Below are 24,337 nucleotides of genomic sequence, written 5' to 3'. Positions count from 1 at the left end.
TGCTGGGTAACATAAATGGATGACAACATGTCAAGTTCATGTAATTTTACCTCTTTGGTCACCCAATCATTTGTTTTTTTTGTTTTTTTTTTGGTCATTTATTATTTCTCTAGTTTATTACAAGTGTACAATCAGTGCTCCAATGAAACTGAAAAAGATAAACTTCTTTCATCCATCAAATAATTGTAAACTCAAAAGGTTTGTTTTGTTTGTGCGGATTTGTTTATACTCTGTCTAGATATCTCCATGTATGTATGTATTTGAGTATGTGTTTAAATTACATATAATGGCTTTGTTTGCTCATGTGGTAAGAATAGCTATATAAAAATAAAAATAAAAATATTAAGAAAATATAAAGAAATCTATATTTTTATATTTTTAAAGGATGCAATAAATTAATCAAGGGACTGTAAAGACCTACATTTTATTTTAAATCATTGTTGCTTCTTTGAACTTTCTATTCATCAGTGAATCTTTAAAAGAATGTATTGTGATTTCCAAAAAAATATTAAACTTTATTCAACAGTGATAGCATCAAGAAATATTGAGAATCAAAACAGCATATTAAAATGATTCCTAAGAGTAATGATGCAAAAAAATCAGCTTTTCATCACAGGAATAAATTAGATTTTAAAGTTAATTTAATGTGACCCTGGACCACAAAATAAGTCTTAAGTCCCTGGGGTATATTTTTAGCCAAAAAAAAAACATATATGGGTCAAAAGTATAGATTTTTATTTCATACCAAAATCACACAATATATTTTTTTTATATAAACTAAATGCATTCCTTGTTTAGCCTTAATGACTTCAATTAATAATTTAGATATTTTTTATTTTTGTAATATAAATGTAATCTATATTTGTAATATTTTGTAATATATATATATATATATTTGTTATTGCAGGAATACTGGACCTGCATTGAGCCACACTATATATCAGCTCTACTGTACACATGTACAAATGTGTTGTTGCACTTCAGTTTAATCATTGCATTTTCATTTTCATTCTGTGCATTTGTTGACTCTCAAATGATGTCTATAGCAATAAAGATATAAATTACAGTTATTCTATCTTGCCTCTGCAGTATTGCAGTTCAATTATATGCTTCAAAACAAAAACTGTAAACTTGCTGTGCCTTAGCGTTAATCATTAAAGCATAAGATTTCTAAAAAGGCAAAATGTGCAATAAAATGAAGGAAATAATTGCGAGGGGGCATTGGTGCAATGGATTGGGACAAGCTGCATGGGGAAGCCAGGTGGGTGACATCAGTGTTAAGAAAGCAGTGTTGAGGTAACGGCTGCTGTGCCTTACAGGAGATAGGAGGGGGACTCCGCTGACGTCCTCTGAATCTCCCTCAAGGAGAAACACGCATATCGACAAAAACAAGTAGGGCGCTTTGAATCGACGCTGCTTGCTTTCGTGGAAATGTGTTTTGACGTTTTGCTGCCTACATCCAGCATTCAGACAGGCGCGTGCGTTATAAAATCCTCGATGCATTCTTTTCCCATCATCCATGTTTCCGGACCTACACCCATAACAACAACCTCATCATCCTCACCACAGTGAAGGTGATGAAGCTGATGGGGAGATGGTCAGAACCGAGAGACTATTTGAGAAGATATGCATGCACTTGATGTGTGAAGGGCAAGGAGGAGACGGAGAGTGCGGGTGGGTAATGTGGCGTTATTCATGCGATTTCGCCCAGGCTGCTGCTCTCGAGCAAACGTATCGGGACCAGCGGCGGATGGGGTGACTTACCCGAGGGCCGCCCGCCAATCCTGAAGCCCGGGGTGCCTCCGTGGGGCTCGAGGGACGGAGGAAAGATGCAGGAGGCGACGGCTGATGGAGAGGAGCCCATTCCCAACAGAGCTGGGAGGGAAGAGGTGAGACGAGGGCGTGTAAATTCTCCAGATCCGAAATAAATTATGTATTTGTGTTTACATATACAGGTTAGCTGGTGTAGTACAGTAAGTATTAATGTTGAGCCGGGAAGGCGGTCACGACGTATATGGCAAGCCATTTTAACATTTGTTACTGACGACTTTTAATGACTTGCTAAACAATCCATCAGAGAATAATTGTATCTTTGAGTTTCAGTAGTAACTATTAGATACTACTATTGCTAGCTAGTGAAGGGTGTGCTTTTGAACATGTACTATTCGGTTGTTAAGTGATGATGTAAGAATCGCTGTTTCCAGGTCCAAGCCTCAAATCGCTTGACTTGAGAATACTACCTCCGCAGCCGTTTATGAGCACTGTTTATTAATATTAATCATTTAAGCTAAACATTTTTTTAAATTCACAGTGTACACTACAGTCTCCATGCTCACAGCATATCAAACACAAATAATTTTTATATTTATTTATTTATATTTTCATTGTCTGGCTTTAGTATGGAGTTAAAGGTTAGGATTATAACTTTTTTGGTAGTATTATATCACAGTGTGAGTGTATATTAGCACCTTTTGTTGTTTTCTCGTGGTATCTGATAGAGTGTTTATCCACAGAAGCGGTGACACGTGATGTCAGACATAACAAGCGGATAGTAAGGTTTATTATACTGTATATATTATATTTACAACACTTTTTAATGAAGTATTAACTATAGTTAACTGATAAACTATAATACTCTAGTATACTTTTAGTTATTACTACAGTAAACTGTATTTTAGAATAATATAAAATATAAACGTAGTACAGTATTGGGTAAAATGATTTGTTTAAATTACTATAGTTGTTATATTACCACAGCAAATTAAGCCAAGTACTTTACTACAGTAGGGTTCAAAAACAGTATAGTATTTACTATAAATTACTATAGTATTTTTTGTTCATGTGGGTTCATTGTAGTTCTTCTAGTACTTTTAAGATAGCTGAATGAAAAAGTTACAGGTCATTATTGGATTGTTTATATAGCTTTATCTATATAGTTTACCTCGGGGGTGCCTAATCCTGTTCCTGGATATCCACTTTCCTGTAAAGTTCAGCTCCAACCCTGATCGAGCATACCTGAACCAACTAATTAGGATCTGAAGGAGCACTTGATAATTACAGACAGGTGCGTTTTATCAGGGTTGGAACTGAACACTGCAGGTAGGTAGATCTCCATGCAGGACCAGGATGGACACCCCTGGTTTAGGTATAGTAACAGAAGTACTTACTGATTTTAAGAAGTAAATATTACAAGCCGTGTAAACAGCTTGCCACATGACATAATCAAGCTATACTCTTATCAGTATTTTAATCTTAAAATTGTTTTAGTGGGAAATATTGAGATGAGTTTAATAATATAGCGGGTTTCTCCACAGCAAACATTCTGCAGTATATTATTGTTAAGCATATGTTTTATCTCTGCACTGCAGTTTGTTGTTTCCCCAGATTTTTCTGTCCTCAGTCTGGCTATTTATTATTATTATTTTTTTTTTTTTTAATAGGTGGTACCCTTGTATTTGCACATAATTTAATTGCACAAAAAAGTACTGTGGTACTTTGGTAATATGCATGTCTTTAACCATAGGTCTTGACAGAGCTTTTCCATTTTGGGCTGTTGTTTTACTACCAGCCTTATTGGCAACATCTCTTTCTCATTTTATCTCCCAATGTACTTAGCACTTTCCTGTATACATTTATCATGTTCTTCTGTCTGATAGATGTCCTCTCATTGGTACAGTATCTGATCAATGAAGGTCTGTGTTATTTCAAGGCAGATAATGACTTTGGTTAGGTCAACAAATCTGTGACAATGCTCAAGACCAGAGTCAGCACTGACCTCCAGGCCCTCCATATTAACAAACTACAGCGTTTCTCTCTCTCTCTCTCTCTCTCTCTCTCTCTCTCTCCTCTATTCATTGGTGCTGACTTAAACTCCTGTCTCTTGTTACATGAAGATCAATAGAAATGGAGACAGGTTGAAGGGAAGAAAGCCGTGAGTCATATCAGAAATGCAGTTTTAAATTAATTTGGTTGGCAGCAGTAATAGGCTACAACAGATAGTGTGCTATTTCTGTACATTTTAGTATGACATTAATGTGGGACAGGCTGCTGAAGGAAGATGAAAGACTGAAGTTAAATGAAGAATGCTGAGAGAGTATCTGGCTTTGACATATTGCTCCTCCTGCCAACATACTTAGCTCTTTGACTGTAAAGATGTATCATATTCCTTCTTTAACCAACGTCTTTCTCCGTATTATGTTCCTTTCTCTTGCATAGCCCACTTTCTTCCAGTCATTTTCAGCTAACCAAACCACAAATACCGATTTTTAAGATTCAAGTAGCTACAGTAGTCATTGGAAGGCCATAATCCTCTCTCTACTTCCACTTCGATTTTAACTTCTGAAATTGTGGTTTGGTTAATTAGAAAAAGAGTGAAAAAAAGAAGCTATGGAAGAGAGATTGTTACAAAGAGTGTTTGAGTGATTGCAACTGCGCATTTCAAATGTAGAATGTGCAGTTGTATTTTTTTTTCTATGTCTTAACATGGACAAAATTTACTGTATTTTTTTGTTTTTGTTTATTTGTTTCAGAAAACTTCACGTGCATCCCAGGTGACATGTTGAGAAAAGCATTCAGCATTCCTCATTCTTTCATTTTTTTTCTAAGTATTAAATATTTACAATAGTACGTTAGATTACAATACAAGTTTTGTAGTATTTATAAGATGATTTTGCTAAATGTTTGAAATAACGGTCCTGTGAAATCAGACTGTGAAGGATTCTGTCACAGTACATGAAAGAATGAATTGCAGACAACACTGTTGTTTATAGACTGAAAATGCTTAAAAATTCAGAATACAGTTGATACATAATTAGAATTTGCATAATGTTATCCGTTAGGCTAAAAAATAATAGCAGTCAGTTTGTCAAAGAGCAAATAGCTTCTCAACAAGTGTTAACATACCTTTTCTGACAATTGCACTTAAAAGTGCTTGTCTGGTTTCTCATGGAGGGTGTAAGGTAATTAAATCTAAATTTTGGAACCTAATGTGCATGAAAATTATTTCAGGCCAGCCCAAGAGTGTTTTTTAATTTAACCATACAGGTAATTTGCAAATATAATTTGATATCTATTTTTTCCCAGCACTAAAATCCAAAGTATGTCTTAATTATTATAAACTATTGTCCATATGCTCACTCTGACATATTCTGTCTGCCTTCACGTCTCTGCAGCAGCATCCGGTGAAGCAGTCCTTGGCTGCCTCTCTGTGCCGCGAGTCTCACTGGAAGTGTCTTCTCCTCACTCTGCTCATGTTTGGCTGTTTTGGCACACTGGCCTGGTGCAAGCTGTACAAAGTTCCAGTGCTAGCTCCAACAGAGCCTGAGGCTGCGGTTGTGGAGCCCAGAGACCCCTCTACGACCTCAGCAATCTCCGATGTCTACATCCCCCTAGAAGTGGATCTGGATAGTCCCTGTTCCAGCGGCTACATTTATATTCCTCTCGCTTTCCTGGCAATGCTGTACGTGGTCTACCTGGTGGAATGCTGGCACTGCTATTCCAAGACGGCCATGTTGGCTCAAGCAGAGGTTGCGGAGGTTTATGAGCGTGTGCAAAGGCTGCAGCAAGCAACGCCATGCATCTGGTGGAAGGCCATCAGTTACCACTACGTGCGACGAACAAGACAGGTAACACGCTACCGCAACGGGGATGCCTATACCACTACGCAAGTGTATCATGAGCGTGTAAACACGCATGCCGCGAGCTCAGAGTTTGACTATGCGAGGTATGGCGCCAAAGACGTTTCGAAGGAACTTAGAGGCCTGATGGATTACCCAGCGGTACGGCTGCGATTCACCAAATGCTTTAGTTTTGCCAGTGCCCGAGCAGAGGCTGCCTACCTCTTCCAGCGCGCACGGTTTTTCGGTGAAAATGAAGGGCTTGATGATTACATGGAGGCACGTGAGGGAATGCATTTGAAGAATGTGGACTTCCGTGAGCACATCCTTGCTTTTCCGGACCCGACCAGACAGCCCTGGTACGCCAGGTGTAAAGTTTTCTGGCTGGCCTCGGCTCTACTCTTGTCCTGGCCGCTTCGAGTCATTGCAGAGTATCGCACTGCGTATGTGCATTACCATGTAGAGAAACTGTTTGGCGATGCTGATGATAGGGGTGACGTAACTGAGAATAGTGGGGGCAACGAGAATGGAAGTGGGCCTGGACCTGGTACCGGATCAAGCTATCGTGCCATTTCACGTGTCAATACAGTGGACATGACTGAGCTGGAGTGGCACATTCGCTGCAACCAACAAATGGTGCCTAGCTACTCTGAGGCCCTGTTGATGGATCCTGGTTCAGGGGGTAACCAAAGTACTTACGCTCCTCCAGCCGGGCAGGGAACTAACTCAACAACGGGTGGCCCGACTCTTCCAGTGGCCTTCGCTTCAGCATACTTGCTCCAGAACTGTCCTCGTTGTCGGCGCACCACAAGCAGTGCTTCCTTGCCATCCCGGTTGAGAGGCCCAACTGCAGCCCTGCTGAGTGGAACCATGGCTGGGATGAGAGCTAGTGGATCAGGAAGTGGTCCTGGAGGCCCGGGACGGCTGGTTCTGAGCAGAAGTGGCTTCTCATTGGGGCGTCTCCAGGCTCCTCGGCCGTCGTCCCTCTTCCACTCCCGAAGTGTCGGTGCAGGATTAGCGACAAGAGGAGAAGAGACAAGTGGGGGAGGTGGTTTCTTGGGTTTGGGAGCTAGACAAGATGAAGAGAGCAGAAGAGTGCTGGGGGAAGAGGGGGATGAGGATGACGAGGTGCCAAATGTGGTAGAAAGAGAAGAAGAAGAAGAAGATGAGAGAGACGGGGAGGAAAGAGAGCAACAGGAGGATGCAGAAGAGGAGGAAGCAAGGGAAGGAGACAGACCTCCTACATATCAGGATGCCTTTTTCTTCCCTGTGTTGATTGTGCATGGAGAGGAGAGTTGCCATTCAGGTGAGGACATTTCCTGAAGAGCTCCCATCAAAAACCGTTTTGAGGTTGCAGGGATAATATAGACGATTAGAAAAGTCATGGCCAAATAGAATGTGAAGGAAGCGATTTGTGAATTGAGCTCCATTCCCCTTGGTCACTGTTGCTAACTCAGACAAACTTTACAGAATATACCATAGGAATCAACTAGGGATATACATTCACAATGAGTTTTTACATTGTAATGCATGCATATAATTAATGAGTAGAAAAAAAAAACTGATGAGAATCCTGACCACGGAAAACTGAAAAGACAAATAATTTTTAAAAGATGAATCAATATATATTTGGTTAAACTTGTATCAACTCTATGTACTTTGTGGAACAGTCAACAGTGTTTTACCATAATATAAGTAAAATTGCATTTAAAGTATCCAACCTCTCAGCTCCATCAGAGACTTTCATTAAAAGTGCATGTCTGAGAAAACAATGAAAGGCAACAGTTGCTAAGTGGGTTTGGTCAGTTAATTTTTTAAGGCAGCACTTAGGGAATGATCAGTTGGTTCAGTTTAATACTGAGGCAAAAATCGACCAAACAATGACTGATGTTAATATAAACTTATCTATGCAATAAAGAAACCGCAAGAGAGTGTTTGTAAAAATGTAAAGGGATGCACAACAAAAGAAGAACCTTCAATAAACTGCACCTCCTCTGGTCATGGAGCAAAGGACAAGACTATTGGAAAGTCTTCCAAAGATCACGAAGAGAACAGAACAGTTCAGTTCATCAAGAGGAATGTTATTAATCTATACACATAGCCAACATAAAGCTGTGTCCCACAAGTCAAAAATAAGTTTTGTTTTATTTAAAGAAAAAAGAAAAGAGGAACCTCATTAACTTGCACAAAAATGTTGGGATTCATCTTCTTGAAACATTTCATTGTAACTATTTGTTCTTTTTCAAACATTTCCTTCACTGCATATACTGTTCTTATGAAATGGATCTTTGATAGAACTAATGGATTCCATTATTACTGAAAGGAATATAATCCTATTAAGCTATTTTCTTGCAGCTTCGCTGAGAGTATTTTCTTTCTGCAGGCTTGCAAGTCCCAGTAACACATTTTTGGTTTGCTTATCAGAAAACTAAGTTTGTGGAGATGTTTTCTCAGATGAAAAATCTTGCTTTTGTGGGCTGCTGTAATCCTTTTTTGTTCACTGTATGTATTTTGTATTTATTGTTTGTCAATAATTGTTTATTTGTACATCATATCACCAATTTGCCTCGTGAAGAGCTTGACACAGAAGAGCACCTCACAGACATAAATAATGGTACAGCATGTTGCCCTCCATCGTAGCCTCTGTGCTCGTCTTTTATTGGCTGAAGTGTCATGTGAATAAATAGGCCAGTCGTAGATGAGACTGCTTAGTGTGCCAAGATACATCCATCTCCTGGTAACTGTGGATCCTCGTGAGACGTCTTAGTAGTGAGTTCACTGCAGCATACACATGTGAATGTTTAATACCTGGAAAATGTGTAAAAATGCAAATCTTCCTACTTGTGTTATGCTGTCAAGCTTCAAATATAATCTGCAAATACACTTTGGAAGCAGAAATGCACATGCTTAGTCCTACCATAAGTCTACAGCATGCAGACATGCTCTCTCATGTATCCTTTAGCAGGTCACATAGATGTTGCAATAGTACTGCAAATAATTTAAAACACCTTTGATTAAGAAAAAGAAAATGTTCTTGCAATACTATCCAAATGTTCTGTCACAACGTGAATGTTGATCTAACAGTGTTGTGGTGTCTATTTAAATCACAATGAGAATGTAAAGTATGTCATCTGTGTTTGACAGTGCAGTGTGTTTCATCCATTCGCCTCTTGTTGATACCCAGAAGGTGGAAACCTGGATTCCCGGAATACTTGAATTTCTAGAAATTGGAATTTTTCTATTTGATGCACAACTGTCTTCTAGAGATGGATGGCGAGAGTTTTTATTTTGTATTATTATTATAATTTGCAGAAGGTTCAGGCAGTCTTGAAATCAACTGTCTGTATGTTTGGCGTGTGTGTGTTTCCAACTACCCTTTTGAGACTTACATAAGAAACCTTTAATATTCAATGGTAGCATCAAAAAGCAATACTTTACTTTTTGTGACAATGACATTTCAGATGTAGCTAAATTCACTGAGATGTTTGCAGGAGCTTTACATTTGTCCCTCCCCAAAATGACTAGGTTGTTAGCAAACAAAATATTGCTGTTATGCCTCAAACAGGTTTGCCTGAATTATTTTATACAGTGGATTGGCTCGGAGTTATGAAAGCAAGTGTGTTTGTTGGAGCCTGTGGGCAGACTGAAAAAAATAAAAATAAGGATCATGATAAACGTAATACTGATGGAACATAATAAACTGCTTAATTTTAAATCTTATTTGTGCCTTGACATTGTTTCAGTTGCATCTTGACATTGCATCAACTTGGTGTCTATCATTTTGGAAACTGAACTGCTAATTTAATAATTTGTTGTGTAAAAAAATTATTTTGACTGTCTGATCAAACAATGAAAAAACATGCTTTAGTAATTCATTCAACACACTGCAACGGGAAGGTAAAATCAAATGCATACGACCTTCCCATTGCAGTGCTTCCCACAATTTATAATGCTAATATGCTATCCAGACATGTCTACAGGTTTAATCTCACATTTGTAATTGTTTTTATTTCTAAACAGCCCATGTTTGTAGAGCTGCTTCCTTATGTCACCGATTAAGTTGAATGTTTTGAAGTCCCCATTAGGTTTAGTATTCATAAAGAGCTTGTTAAAGTTTATGGATGTTAGCAGCATAGCCTACCTGGAACAACAGCAGTTGTATAAACTTCTTCTTCTTCTTCTTTTAGAGTTTAACTGGCGGTTGGCAAACCAACTTAAGATGCATTTACCGCCATCTACCAGACAGGAGTGTGGTCGTCGAGAATAGTCAGAGGGAATTATTCACCTATGCGCATACTTATTATATAAATATGTACATATTAAATACGGTAGAACAACCCCGTATTTTTGAGAAACCTCATAACTTGATTTTTAACAGTTTTAGATACATCTCCTAATAAATTAACTAAAGTAAGCGCTTTCCCTTCTTTATATAGGACTGATGTTAAACAACTACGCTCTTCCATATAATTATTACACTCTATTAGGACATGTTCAACTGTTTCTGGCTGACCGCAATAATCACAACCTCCTGTCTGATGTTTCCCTATACGGAGTAAAGATCTATTGAGACCTGAATGGCCAATTCTTAAACGTGTCATCACTGCCTCTTCTCTCCTACTTCCATCCCTAGATCTTCCCCCTCCCACATTTCTTTGCACACAGTAAAGATGTCTGCCAGTGTCATTATTATCCCACTGCTCTTGCCACATCCCAATCACTTTTTCCTGAATAATAGATTTCCCTTCAGCTTTGCATAGAGGGACATTGATGTTAACCTCATCCAATTTCAAGGCCTGTTTAGCTAGAATATCCACCTCTTCATTTCCATCAATACCTACATGGGCAGGGACCCAAACAAACTGAACATAAACACCTTTACCAGTTGTATAAACGAATCCACCAATCCGAATTAAACACACAGGTTGTGTTGTGTTACGCCGCCTTCTGGCCAGTGCTGGTATTACAGACTGATTTTGTTGCTAAATCAGACTACCCTAGCAAACTTTCCTTCCAAAACCACCTAGCAACACATTTAGATTTTTTTTGTTTTATTAATATTGCAACTTTTAATAAGTGACTGAAACGATAAAAGGAACATTTACCATTTATTTGCTATTTGCAATTGTTTAATAATAATAATTTTAAAATAATTTAGTAATAATTGTTCATTTATTATATATTTTGTTAGTAGCTTACACTTGATCAGTTGGTACACTGCAGGACAAATATCTAGAAAAATTGGAAAAGGGACTAGTAATTTTCCAGGAAATTATCTCTTTCATATTAACATTGTAGATTGTGCCCTGTTTACACACTTTTCTTAGAGTGTAGCATACTAACTAGCCTACTATTACAGTTTAAAACTGTATAATTGTTCAGAATGTGTAGTTTTACTTGTTTACAATCTCATTAAAAAAACTTAAATTGTAATCGTTAAAAAAGGTGTAAATTTCGAAAAAATTTATTAATACAAACTATTTTAAATGAACATATATAAAACAATTTTTCAACTATACTACTTTTTTTGCTGAGATTTTATGCAGACACACAATTTTGTTAGTTTAATCCTTATAGTCTACTTTTATTTACATGCAAAATATAGCCTACACAAATTGTAAACTAAATCTTATGAGAATGCCTCTCAGCTGTCTCTCTCTCAATCCTGTCGTATTTAATAGATTTAGTAGATTTAAGCCACTCGTTAGAGAAAATCACGGATTTAACACACACAGACACGCTGAATCGCTCACAGATAGCAAGCAGAAAAACTGCATGAGCAAGAAAGGAAAGTCTTGTAGGTTTGGTATCTTATCTGATTAATGTGGAAAGTAATTTGCGTTTTTTAGCTATCTGTGTTCAACTGTAGACTTAAGTTTGTTTTGCATGCCGAGTTGTCAAATACAAGAACTGCATACAAAACACTCACAATACCTTTTTTGAATGAAGTCACTGAGGTTGTAACGACTTTACCCTTTTGTTGTTTTTATACGGTCTCGTGTTTTAACAGGAGTTAATGTTTGCATTGTGACTGATGTGAGAGGGGCTCGGTAAGCCTCTGTAAACCGCTTGATACCGCTCGAAGCCCGGCGGATCAAACCGAGGATGAGGCGTCATAACTGATGATTGACGCATTTAATGAGGCCTTGGTAAGCACTATGTAAATCATCTATACTTTGGGAAGCAGCTCGTGAGTTTCTGCCCGTTGAAGAAGGTGTAGAAAACACACACACACACACAAAGAGTCTTCTATGTTTTTTGTCAACATTTAGGAGTAGATTAGTGGATACAGGCCTGTGTTTAAAAATATTTAGTTAAGCCACCAAGGGTCTGTTTTCTTAAAGGGGTAGTGCACCCAAAAATTGTCATTGGATCACCCTCCTGTTGTTCCAAACCTGAATGAGTTTCATCTGTTAAACACACACACACACACAAAAGAGACTATAGAAGTCAGTGGCTACCGCCGGTGCTGTTTCGATTTTGCTACCTACCATTAAAACAGTAGTAGGTAATATAACTAGACAAAAAAATGCTACCGGTCAAATTATGGTTTATTAGTGTCTACACCTACCCCAACCCTAAACCTTTCTTTACAGCAATGTAAATACAGTATGTGTTGTTTATGGTTGTGATTAGAATGGATAGAGCTACAGCCAGAAACCAACAATAATTTTTCTGCCTATTAGATTGTGTTTTATTAATGTCTACATCTACCCCAACCCTGTACCCACCCCTTACAGTAATGCAAATACAGTAATTATTGTTATTGTAAAGCAAGAGTTCACCTGATTAATTTCCACTCTCTGGCAATTTAAGATGTTTCATACACACATGCAGCTTCTTGCTTTCCAAGATATTAATTGATGCACTGGAGATGTGTGGGTTACTTTTTTTTTTTATTTTATTTTTTTTTACAAAAAACTGCTTTTTTGATTCTTAATTTGACGGCACCCATTCACTGCAAATGAACCATTGGTGAGCAAGTGATGCAGTGCTAAATTTCTCCAAATCTGTTTATATGTAGAAACAAACTACATCATCTTGCATCAAATTGTATGGAAAGGGGTGCCATTAAATTAAATCATTAAATAAAAAATATCAAAGACGTCATCATGCACTTTTAATGTATAGACATTGTGAGACCATAAGCACTTGGTTGACAAATAAAATTTATTTGAAATGTTCACACATCCATAAACTCTGACATAGCAGGTTATACAAAAGATTTAGTATTCATAAAAAAGTCAGTGAATAATCCATAACCAGTAGTTATAAAACAATAGTAGTAAGTTAAATGAAAATGTACAAAATGTTGCAGGACAAAAAGGAGGGGAAATTATCAGATGATGATGAAGCATTTAGTGGACACTGGATGTGGACACTGTGTTTTCGGGATGGGCGGAAGGACACTGTGTTTCTGAGGACTTTAGCGCTGTGGGCAGCACCTCAGATTTGGCACTTTGCCTGTGGAAAGCAGATACCATCAGAAGCTAAATTATGGATTTATGTCCCTGTCATTCCAAACACACACACACACACACACACACACACACACTCCTACCTCCCGTGGCTGTGTGCAGGAAAAAGCCATTAAAAAATGACATCTCTACTGGGCACAAGATTAATAGCCAAACACTCTTGGAAAGACGCTCTCAAGCAGTTTTGCTCATGTTAAGGACACTAAGGACTACGAGTAGGAGAAATGTGAAATTAGGCGGAAAAATCACTTATGGGAGAGTCCTGGCTCACAAAATAGGCACAGGAGCACCGTCTAATTGGATTTATGGAGTAATTCATATAAACAGACAGCAGAGGGCGAAATGTTGCACATTAACAAAGAGCAGGCTTAAGTTAAAAGTTACAGTACAGTAGTTTACTTGCTTTGACTCCAGGTCAGTTAGGTTCAATTTAATGGTTGCTATTCTACAAAAGTCTTTGAATTGACATATGTACTCATGAAATGTCCTTTTTTTGAAGGTTTGAGTATGAACTCCTCAAGTTTATTTTTTATACTGTTTTGCTGCATATGAAAACAATGACAATGTTGTCAGATTTGATTATGCTCTTTGCATAAAGCCGTGTCTCAATCAGTTCAGGTCACACCACCAATCTGGCAACCGCACACTATCACCTGCCAGGACTGTGCTGCCAGCTTCAGATCAGTAACCATGGCTACTAACCCTTGGTAAAAACCCATATACTGGAGCTGCCAAAATCCTCTCGGCTCGGCTAGCCAACCGCTAGCCAGCAGTGTGATTGTCAGTGCGAGCGTATGTACGTGTGAGTGAGTGTGTTCAAGAGGCACAAAGACTGCTTTAGACATCCACTAAGAATGTCCTGGCGGTTTAAGAAGGGCTCTGTTTCAGAAGGGGTCACTGATGGGTCCTCTCCTTCTGACCGGATCTCTGACCCTTTGTTACGCTGGAGCAGAACCAGAACTGCTATGATCAGCCAAAAGAAGAAATTCACCCATACTGCTGTCTGAGAGAGAGAAAGAAAGAAAAAAACCTTTATTAAAGATGTAATAAATAATACAGCTAAAATAAATAATTTTAGGACGTTGTAATTAAAGGCATTGCATAAAAATAACAGAAAAAATATATATTTTTCAAAATTGCCATGCATGAAATTTCACTCAGATTTTACAATAAAAAACATGTAGGCCATTGTAATTACTGACATTGCATAATAAAATAATTAAAATAAATAATAAAATATAATAATTTCATGCTTATATTATATTCATGATGATCTTATTATTATTTCTTTTTTTCGATTGGCATGTATCAAATTTCACTTTTTAGGTTTTTACATTTTTTGTACCTCTTATAAATTATATTAGAATGATTCCTGAAGGATCGTGTAACACTAAAGTAATGGCTGCAAAAACATCATTACAATAGAAAATTAATTTGTAACACTGTTACAATATTAGGAATTATTATTATTATTATTTTTTTTGCTTTTTGACCAGTAGTACATAAAATAAAATAAAATGCTATAATATTTATATAAACAGCTAGTTCTAGCTAGTTGCCAAAACAGCATTTCTCATTTTAATTTAGATTAACATGATGTACTTAAATAACTAAACTGAAATAAAATTACATTTAAAAACGATTTAAGATAAGTAAAATATGACATATTTCACAAAAAATATAGCTATAATAAAAACACCAAATTACTAAAACTTTTTAACAGAATTTAAAACAAAAATGGAAAATACAAAAAAATAAGAACTAATTCAAAATATATATGAAATGCTATTGTATTATCTCAGTGTGTTTGGCTACAGTACCTCTACAGTGTGTAGTCTGGAGTAGAACTGACTCTCATTTATAGGACTCGTCCAAGGCTTATTTTGTGCTTCTTCACACCTGCAAATGCACAAAACCTACAAGTCATTTATGGTTGTTATCATGGACAATACTGTTTGCCTGCAATGATCAAAAGCTATTACCGAGGTCTCGCTCACACTCACCTGGTTATATTTTTCACTGTTTGAATCACTGAGTCACACAGTCTGTCTCGGACGATTTTCAGGATGCATCCCGTCACCAAGAGGAAGAAGAGGAAGACTCCAGACAAGCCAAGAGTAACAGTCATCCATAATTTCTCTCGGATATATCAGACAACATTGCACATTGTTTGCATTACATTTTAGAAAATAAAATATAGTTACAATTATAATTTTTTTATCTTAATGTATTTAAACTGAGCTTAAACTGCATTTATTTTTCATGAGTTGTAATGAAAAAGACGTCATCTGTTCATATGAACAAGGTTTCACACCCTAAAAAAAGTTTTTTCCTAGTTTTTCCATTTAATAATGGTGCATTGAGGGGATTCTTATAATTTTGTTTAGATCATAATGCAATAACAGCTTGTTATGAAGACATATATATACACACTACTATTTAACTGTCACTCATTTTTGTAGTTAATATTTTTGCTCACCAAGGCTGCATTTATTTGATTAAACTATGGTAAAAAAGTAATATGTTATTATGTTATGTTAAAGTGAAATGTTATTACAATTTTTAAAAAGTTTTTTCTATTTTAATATATTTTCTATTTTGATTTTCTTCAGAAATCAATTGCTGATTTGGTGTTTAAAAAAAATACATTAATACCAAATCGGACAACAATTGTGCTTTTTAATTTTTTTATTTCAATCACTTTTGATCAATTTATTGCATCGTTATTTAAATGGAAGTATACATTTCTGACTGACCGTGATATCACATATCTTAATACTAACAACTTATTTTTATGAGTTTGCATCACGTCCGTTTAGAGTACCTCCTGCAATCCATTCATACTAGAGCATGGCATAACAGGAAACAGAAACAGAGGTACCTTCAGATAACCTCTGTTCTCATTCCTAAACCAAACCCACTAGCACATGATTTACTGTATTCCTGGACTTACCTTTTCACCTCTCAGTCAACACAGGCCATGTAGATCCAGTAGAGAGCGAGTGAAAAGCAGAAGACCGCCACACACACACAGAGATGGCTGACACAAAGTAACAAAGGAAAGGAGAACTGGATGAAAGCACAGCGATGGATCACACACTGATCCGTACAACATGCATTTCCCATCAAAACTGCCCTGTTTGAGTGAAAAAAAGAAAGAAAAACCTCTGTTATAAAAATGCATCTTATAACCAAAGTAAACAATTCTCATGAATAAGGTTCAACAAAGAGCTAAAGGGGAAAAAAAAGATCAGTTTAATTTTTTTTATTCATTTTCTTTGTTTTTTTTTTCAGTGCACAATTTATTTAAAAAAATAAAATCATAAGAAAAACTGCAAAGGATAATGAGATTACTTCACACTATGCTAGGAAATGTCAAAATTATGTTACTTAAAAATAAAGCACCAAATATCAGCTAAATAAATTGTCAAATTATGATACTGTTTTAATTTTTGGATACAGCTGGTTAATTGAATGTTCAATATCTCAGAGTCAAAATGAAGAGGTGCAATACAGATATTTGTGCATTTCAAACTAGATACTTTTAACGTATAATGTTATGTTATGTTATATAATAGTTTATCTTTAAAAACATGGGATTTGTGTTTCTAATGCTTTTAAAAAAGTACATCAAAGTATACTTTTTTTTAGTTTTTTCAACTGCTTACATTATTTTCCAAAACTTTAAACACGCCTCCAAGAATTGCATCTCTTGCTAAATGAAGCACTGCATTCAAAATATTACAAACACATCTCAAAAGCAAACATTTACAAACACCTTTGCCACAATATTAATTCCTGATAAATTTATGTATGTTGGATAGAGAATTTTATTGTGTTTTGCAAAAAGTGTTTTAGGAAATAAAATAAAAAAATGTGTGCTAATGGTGTTTGTGTGTCAGGTTTCAGAAACTGTTGACAAATAAAGATTTTGTGTGTAAGCAGTTGAAAAAAAAAACTGTATTAAACTGCCAGTACTGCATAGAGACCATCATTCTTGGTGGACGATCTCTGTACTATTATTTTTCCCCACTTCTATATTCTTTTCCTTGAGCTAGCAGGATAAAACCTGACTGAGAAACACTCTAATTTTACACTCTTTTTCTGCTCACCTGACTTTAATAAGACAATTAATTATTCTTGGGAGTAGATTCTCAGCTGGTCACATGACAGAAAAAAAGTGAAGAGAAGGACAAAAGTGGAAGCTTTAGTTTAGTTGCTTCTCCTGTCAAGCTTTCAGTTTCTTCACTTCCGGGTTTTACTTTTAAAACTGCTGCATGGATAAATACACTCTTTTTTTATTTTATTTTTTACACTCCTAGTTTTACTTTTTTTTTTCAGTCACATGACTCCGACGATTTTTAGGCCAACTCGTGAGAGTGCAAACACAAAATACCTCCAGAGAGACAGGAAACGATGTCACATGTCAATACTGCTAGAGAAAACACAAGTTTTTATCCAGCATTATTAAAGTTTGAAACGCATCTCGCGCGTTTCCGAGCGCAAATCGCCGTGTAACACGAAGATGAAGTCTGTCATAGTTTCCCATGTGAACTAACAAACAGCAGATACCTGTGAGATAGTAACAGAGGCGGCTGTGATGATCCCGCAGATAAAACAGCTGGCGTATTTCAGCAGCTCCACACACACACACACACACACTCGGCGAGTCAACGTGCATTCAAGGTTGCATTTTTCTTAAATATAGCATCAAAATAGTTCACGTTTATGATAATGACCATACCACCTTATTTTGGTAAATACTATTTTTTTTAACCTACATCTAACTAGATATCAACACCTTATCACTTGTAAATTATCTTTTTTTAGTTTCTGTCAAGATCTCTCCACACAGCAAAAAAAAAACAAACTTACACTTCCAATAATTAATCAACCAATCTTTAATGTAAAACAGTACAAATCTAGTATTGACTGCAGTAGATGGTCATTCCTCTGCGGTCAGGTGTTTGGACATAGCTTCAGTGTAAGTTACTGTCAGTTTCATCATTTGAGAACCAGGGTCTCTTTGCTCTCCCACAGTAAAGCATTTGACATTTTCATGTTGTTCAGTGTACTCCGCCAATAATATGTCATGCAAGGCTGCATATGAATTTTACAATACCTATTTAGCACTAAATTGTAGCATTGACTGACAGCAAGGAGTGTTTGACTTATTTTATTACACGACACCACAGGTTCACAGAAACTCTGCAACATTATCTATCAAGTAACAAGTAATATAAAAAAAAATCATAAGCCAACCAGGCCTTCATTTTCAGATAACATACAAAGCATTAATGTAACAGCAAATAAAATGAGAACGTTTTCCATTTATTTAGAACGCTTTTCAGTGGAATAATGCTGGACTAAAGTACAATTATCAGTCTGATAATGTTTAAACAAGTAATACTTTAGAGCATCATGATGATGATGATAATAAATCGCTTATTCAATGTTCTCAATCCTTACAGCACAATTTAGTATTTTCTTCGTCCTTTGCCGTTGATTCAAATAGTTAACAGTTCTGTGCACACTCATGATATCAATCCATGCACAGTGTTTTTATGAGGCTGTGCATGTGTGTGATCAACTCTGTTTAACCCATCCGGTAAGAGTCCGTGGGGCAGCCGGGCAGACGGAAGCTGTCAGGCACTGGACTGTCTAATTTACAGATCATCTTGTAGATGGCCTTCTTCCAGCACGGATCAGCATCTCGGCCACTCTGTATGGCAGTGAAAAACTCCCTAAGGGCCACCTCAGATACCTCCACAAACCTCTCTGGGACCTAGAAAATGCACATGATGTTTATGCAGATAATTAAAAGGCTACACACACCACTCGAGCCTTTACATGTGCACGTGCATGCACTGACCTGGTAATCATTGCTCTTATTATAGTGCATGTTGAGAATGCGGTAGAGCTCAGTGTCTCTGCCCAGGCGCAGTGCTCTTTCCCTGGCAGATGCAAGCCCCTCTCTGGCTGCCTGACGGGCAAAGCGCTCCATCTGGATGTAGAAGAACTCCCGGAAGTTACTGAACCACTTAATCAGCTGGGAAGTGACACAGCGATTGAACTGTGTAGAGAAAAACGCAAATGCCAAGTTAATTGTGGCAGGATTTCAAAAAATGGCATATAATGATTGTGTCAACACATTTCAGTGTAATGTTTTAATGACGCTGTGTGATGTTTAACGTAAAAGACACCAATACAGCTTTAATGTAATTAATCTAATATAAAAAAAATTGCATAGATATTCATTTATTATAAATGTAGGAATATTTTCTGACTGTTTTAATTGAGCCAAAGCATTTCAAAAGGAAACCATGCCACACTGCTGTATATAGGTCAGCGTGGACTCATTCAATAAGTCATTAGCCCATATAATTTGTGCAGGTTAGGCACACACAGCTATACTTTTTTTGTGTTCAGGATATGAACGACGCTCACTTTGACATCAGGGAAATATGTCTTGAGTGTGCTGGAGCTGGGGTAGCGTGTGTAAAAGAACAGGAGTTTGGCTTTCTTCAGGTGGCATGGAGAGAGACCTTCCTGAGAGTGCAGATGGTTAAGGAATGTTTGATACAAACAAAAAAATAATAAATACATGTATACTACCATTCAAATGTTAAGGCACATTAGTGTGTTTATATATATATATATATATATATATATATATATATATATATATATATATATATATATATATATATATACATACATACATTTATACATCTATTTTCACATCTTTTATAAAAGGATATTGACCCAGCAGCAAGATAGAGCGCTGCATCTCCTCCATCCATCACTCCTGCTCCACCTCCTCTCATCCCTCCTTCCCTCGCTCTATCCGACGGAGAGGGGTCTAGCTGGCCCAGCAATGGGAGGTGTGGAAACACACAGTTGTGTGAACGGAAGTCCATGAAAGACTCAGACAGGCAGTCCTTATGAAGAGGCAAACTGGTGAGGGAGCGGGTAAAGAGATTCTGCATGGTGTAGTGAAGAAGGGGAAGGGGAACGGGGTTGTCTGGGGGATAGGAGGGCAGGAAGTGCTCTTTGCTCCTAGGGGGTAAAAGAGCCGGGAGAGGAGGCTGGGGTTGTGAAGCTAGGCTGGGATTGGCATGAGGGAGGAGGAGGTCCTTGTGTACACTCTGTGCAAAAGGGGTCTTCTTGTCTTGAGGACTCTTTGTGACAAGTGGCAACGCTTCCACCTGCTCCGCCACACTAGTTCTCGGCGTCCGCTTTGGGTTTAGATCCAACGCCATGCTGGTTTCTTGAGGAATGGCGGTGGATGTGACTGCCGAGGGGTCGGTTTCGGCATAGAGGCGGACAACTCTGTCGATAACTTGAGCCACAACATTTGCCAGCTCTTGTTTTAGAGCTTGTGCAAACTTCTGCCCTCCTTCTGCGCTCTCCCACTCACCTCTGACCAGGCTGCATCCCAGCCACACCTGATCACCATTTAACTCCAAATCCAGGTCCATGGAGGTCTCTGGAAACATCCCGGAATTCCCATTGGTTTCATTGGGTTTCTTAGACGAACAACGCAGAGGAGAAAATCCACTGCCAATGAGCGGATCATCGATGTCGGAAAACATCTCCGCGACCTCCTCGAGATTGATCGGGCCGTTTTCTTGTTCTTCCTGTCCTCCTTTCCCGTCATCCGCCTGCCCTCCGTACACTTTCCAAACCTTGCGTTGGAGTTCCAGAAGTTTCCCTCTGGTTTCCTCCAGCTGGAGCTTCAGTTCTTGCCGCTGTCGCTTCCTACCTTCCCTGCTTTCCCTCCTGTTCCCTTGTTCTGCTGCCTTCCTCTCATCCATTCTAACCGAAGCGGTGCTCTTCCTCCCCCTCTTCCCTTCTCTCCTCGTTTCTTCTTCGCTTCTAGCTGCCGAGTCCATCCTGAGTCTCTTAACTCTAGCAAAATCCTGCCCCCAGTCGCCAGGATCGGGAGCCGAACCCTGTCCCTGTTCTCCGGGACAGCGCTGCGATGATGCCACAGACCCCACAGCAAACTCTCTCTTCCCAAACACATCCTCTTCACTAACATCATCATCTACCAGGAGCCCAGGGAACAAGCCCTGGCGCTGTAGGAAACTACCCCACCTTTGGGATGCGCTGTTGGGGTGCATGAGGGGGGAGAAGAGCGGGTGGGAAGACAGGCTGCCCGGGGAAATTCGGTGGCTTGAGGGGTTGGAATCTGGCAAGCTGCGATACAGTTCGAAGGGACACATCTGGGAAAGCTGCTGATGAAATCGATCCGAAGGGGAATCCATAGTCCCCTTTTCCGTTCTGATCTGGTTTCAGGATCTTCAAAAGAGAACAATAAATGCATAACCGTAGACAAAAATGTGCAGCTATTTGGATGTGTTTAAAAAAAATTCATAATCCTCTCATTGTTATCAGCATCATCGGCTCTTTTTTTTTTCCTCTCTGCATGTGAGCGTTATCTATCTGCTGACAGCTGTACCCTGTGTTTGTTCAGACTGTTGACTCTATTGCTCTCCTCCTTCTTTCTATCTCTCTCTCTCTCTCCTACACACATACTCCATCCGCACAACACAAATACATGGATGGTGAGTATTTTAATGAGATTACTATAGTGCATTTGCATTGCATTTTAACTTAATTCATACCTTGTAGTACTAGTAGATAGATAGATAGACAGATATGGAATAAAAACTCTTAAAATAATATTCTATCCTAAAATCAGATTAACAGAAATTACTCTCCTAAACGGATGTTTATGCATTTTCCTCATTGGCGTAAATGCCACAGATGTCATCGGATTACTGCTGGAATATAAAGCCGTTTAACTGCCGTGAAAAAAAATAAATGTAGCAGATGGAAGGACAACACCCTCACGGATATATTATAGAAAATTGATTTGCATTAAGTACTGACACACAGAGTTCACATCAAAGTTTTCTTCTCGTTATGAAGGCGGATACATCGCTCCGGTGCAGGGCGGACATCTGTAAACTCCGCGCGCTCGTGTCGCAGATTCATTAACAGATAAACAGATGAGGCGCGTTTGACAATGACAAACAAATACCCACATATCCCAAAAGGAACAGAAAAAGATCTAAAAACTTACAAAACAGTTAGTCAGAAAGCATCCCGCGGTCGGTCGCTGTCTTGTCGTGTTATATTTCGGTCTTCGTCGAGGTCTCCGCTGGTGACCGGCAGCATCAGCGTTAAAAGCGCCACCGAGTTTCCTGTTATTGCTGTGACTCCTGTCTCGCGCTGTCCATCTCTCATCCTCGCGCACTCTATCGCGTGGTGATAGGCGTCCAGGCGTGAGGGAGGGATGCCGTTGCCCCCTTGTGCGCGCGCACAGCCGCACACGCACGCACACACACACACACACACACACACACACACACACACACACACACACACACACACACACGCGCTTTACTGTTCCTCTCTCTCTGACTCTCTCACACACTCTCCACGTGGGGCAACTACTTGGTCATGAGCCTGCACCAATCAAAAACGACCTGATTTACTAAAATAATCTGTTGTAGGCTACATATGGTAAGTATACTATAGTGACCTTTTTTTCTAACAAAATTCTTTGTTAATATTTTTAATGAATGACTGGTTAGTAATATAGGATCTCATTCAAGCAATTTAAGAAGCTTTCAAGTCATAAATCCAATTAGAATAATGACTGAAATTGATTCTAAGAAGAGAACAGAACATTTTTCTTTGATTTTTTTCAATCTTTTTTTATTTATTTATTTATTTATTTATTTTTGTAGGCCTATACATAAAGCTCACCACAGAACATTGTCCACATATAGAAAAAAAAATGCCCCTGTATTACACAAAGTTTTTTTTTTTTAAGAAATGAGTTGTATTCTGCATGGACGCATTACTCTGATCAAAAGTGAATGTAAAGATTTATATGGATTTTCTATTAGCCAAAGAATCCTGAAAAATCTCTATCTCTAAAAAAAATTAAGCAAAACAACAGTTTTCAACATTGATAATAATAATAATAAGTGTTTCTAGAGCAGAAAATCAGCATGTTAGAATGATTTCTGAAGGATCATGTGACACTGAAGAGAGTAATGAAACTAAAAATTCAGCTTTGTGTCACAAGAATAAGTTACTTCAAAAATATAAAAATAAGAAACCGTTATTTTGATAATAGTACACAATATTAATGTTTCACTGTAATTTTGATCAAACAAATGCAACCTTGTTGAGCATCTTCTTTCAAAAACATGAATATATCTTACCAAGCCACACTTTTGAACTGTATAGTGTACATCACAAGAAATCTTAATAAAATCTTTCACATTTTTAAACCCCTTACAGCTCATTCTGTAAGACATTGTTACAATAAATTACTAATAAAGAACATGCAAAATGCAAAAATGGTTCTAAAAATTCCTTTATCCCATATTGGAACATATTTGCTTCTCTAAGGATTCTTTCTCCGTTTCCACTGGAATGCTTTAGGAGAGGTTCTAAATAACAATAGAACTCTAGTAGCAACTGTGCACACATTTTTAAGTTTTTATTTTACTAATTTTCTTTTTCATGGCAATTATGATTAATACCACATAAGAGCTATATGATAGTAACACTGACTGGAAACCTGATTACAGTTTTTGTAGAATTGTTTGTTTTGAGAGAGGATGGATATTAGTGTGCATAAAAATGGTAGATACTAGCCTAATACATAATACAGCCTACCCAATATCTCAGAATTAAAGGGTCTGTTTTATGTTTTACTAAATTATGATTTTTTTGATTACGTATTGCTCCAAACACGTGCCCTATGAGACTGTATGCCAAGGCCAACATGAAAAAGCAGCAACTGAGCTCTTCATAATCAGAGACTCCTCCACCCCTCAGTGTGTGAAAGCTGATTATCGGTCCCTCCACTCCTCTTCATAGTACCCTTTCTCTCTCTTTCATTGTTTCCATCACTCCCTCTCTCCCCCATGCACTTCACTGAAATACCCCTCAACCAAGCAAACTGTTCACAATAACCACTGGCTCCTGTTGTTATGGAAACAAGAAATGTGACACAAAGCCTAATTAATAAAAGGTGCTTGTGACTATAGAGCGATCTAAGTAAACAAATGTAAGCAAAATGGAGTTTTAAAAACGCAAATATTGGCCAGATCCCATACAGATTTGACACACACCCTGCATACTTTGATATTAACGCTAAACTAAATGTTCAACATGGGTGTTAAATTCCTTGCTGAATTCCTTATCTGTTATTAC

At 37.8% G+C, this 24,337-nt stretch overlaps 3 protein-coding genes across 4 annotated transcripts; 1 reads left to right on the top strand and 2 right to left on the bottom strand.

Annotated features, from left to right (window-relative positions):
- The first annotated feature begins 1,273 nt into the window (after positions 1–1,273).
- On the top strand, positions 1,274–9,335 carry LOC127962666 (transmembrane protein 151B-like). Its single transcript, XM_052562308.1, has 2 exons — positions 1,274–1,889; positions 5,172–9,335. Exons 1-2 carry the CDS (start codon positions 1,830–1,832, stop codon positions 6,936–6,938), a joined length of 1,827 nt encoding a protein of 608 aa, XP_052418268.1. The 5' UTR covers positions 1,274–1,829; the 3' UTR covers positions 6,939–9,335.
- A 3,436-nt stretch (positions 9,336–12,771) lies between these two features.
- Positions 12,772–17,767, bottom strand: LOC127962308 (transmembrane protein 179B-like). Of its 2 annotated transcripts, XM_052561844.1 has the most exons (4): positions 17,666–17,767; positions 15,097–16,229; positions 14,914–14,992; positions 12,772–14,096 (listed from the first exon to the last, which is right to left on the bottom strand). In XM_052561844.1, the coding sequence occupies exons 2-4, from the start codon at positions 15,219–15,221 to the stop codon at positions 13,875–13,877; spliced, it is 426 nt and encodes a 141-aa protein (XP_052417804.1). In that variant the 5' UTR covers positions 15,222–16,229; positions 17,666–17,767; the 3' UTR covers positions 12,772–13,874. The 2 variants fall into 2 exon arrangements, with proteins under 2 accessions (XP_052417804.1, XP_052417805.1); XM_052561845.1 differs by lacking the exon at positions 17,666–17,767 and having other exon boundaries at positions 13,953–14,096; positions 14,946–14,992.
- A 209-nt stretch (positions 17,768–17,976) lies between these two features.
- On the bottom strand, positions 17,977–22,448 carry LOC127962616 (prospero homeobox protein 1). The gene is made up of 5 exons (XM_052562240.1): positions 22,185–22,448; positions 19,855–21,397; positions 19,541–19,648; positions 18,966–19,166; positions 17,977–18,878 (listed from the first exon to the last, which is right to left on the bottom strand). The coding sequence occupies exons 2-5, from the start codon at positions 21,361–21,363 to the stop codon at positions 18,690–18,692; spliced, it is 2,007 nt and encodes a 668-aa protein (XP_052418200.1). The 5' UTR covers positions 21,364–21,397; positions 22,185–22,448; the 3' UTR covers positions 17,977–18,689.
- Between the last annotated feature and the right edge of the window lie 1,889 nt (positions 22,449–24,337).

The sequence above is a fragment of the Carassius gibelio genome, chromosome B7 (assembly GCF_023724105.1).
Source record: "Carassius gibelio isolate Cgi1373 ecotype wild population from Czech Republic chromosome B7, carGib1.2-hapl.c, whole genome shotgun sequence".
NCBI lineage: Eukaryota > Metazoa > Chordata > Actinopteri > Cypriniformes > Cyprinidae > Carassius > Carassius gibelio.
Note: the sequence above shows the minus strand (reverse complement) of the source record. Positions and strands in the feature narration are given on the sequence as shown.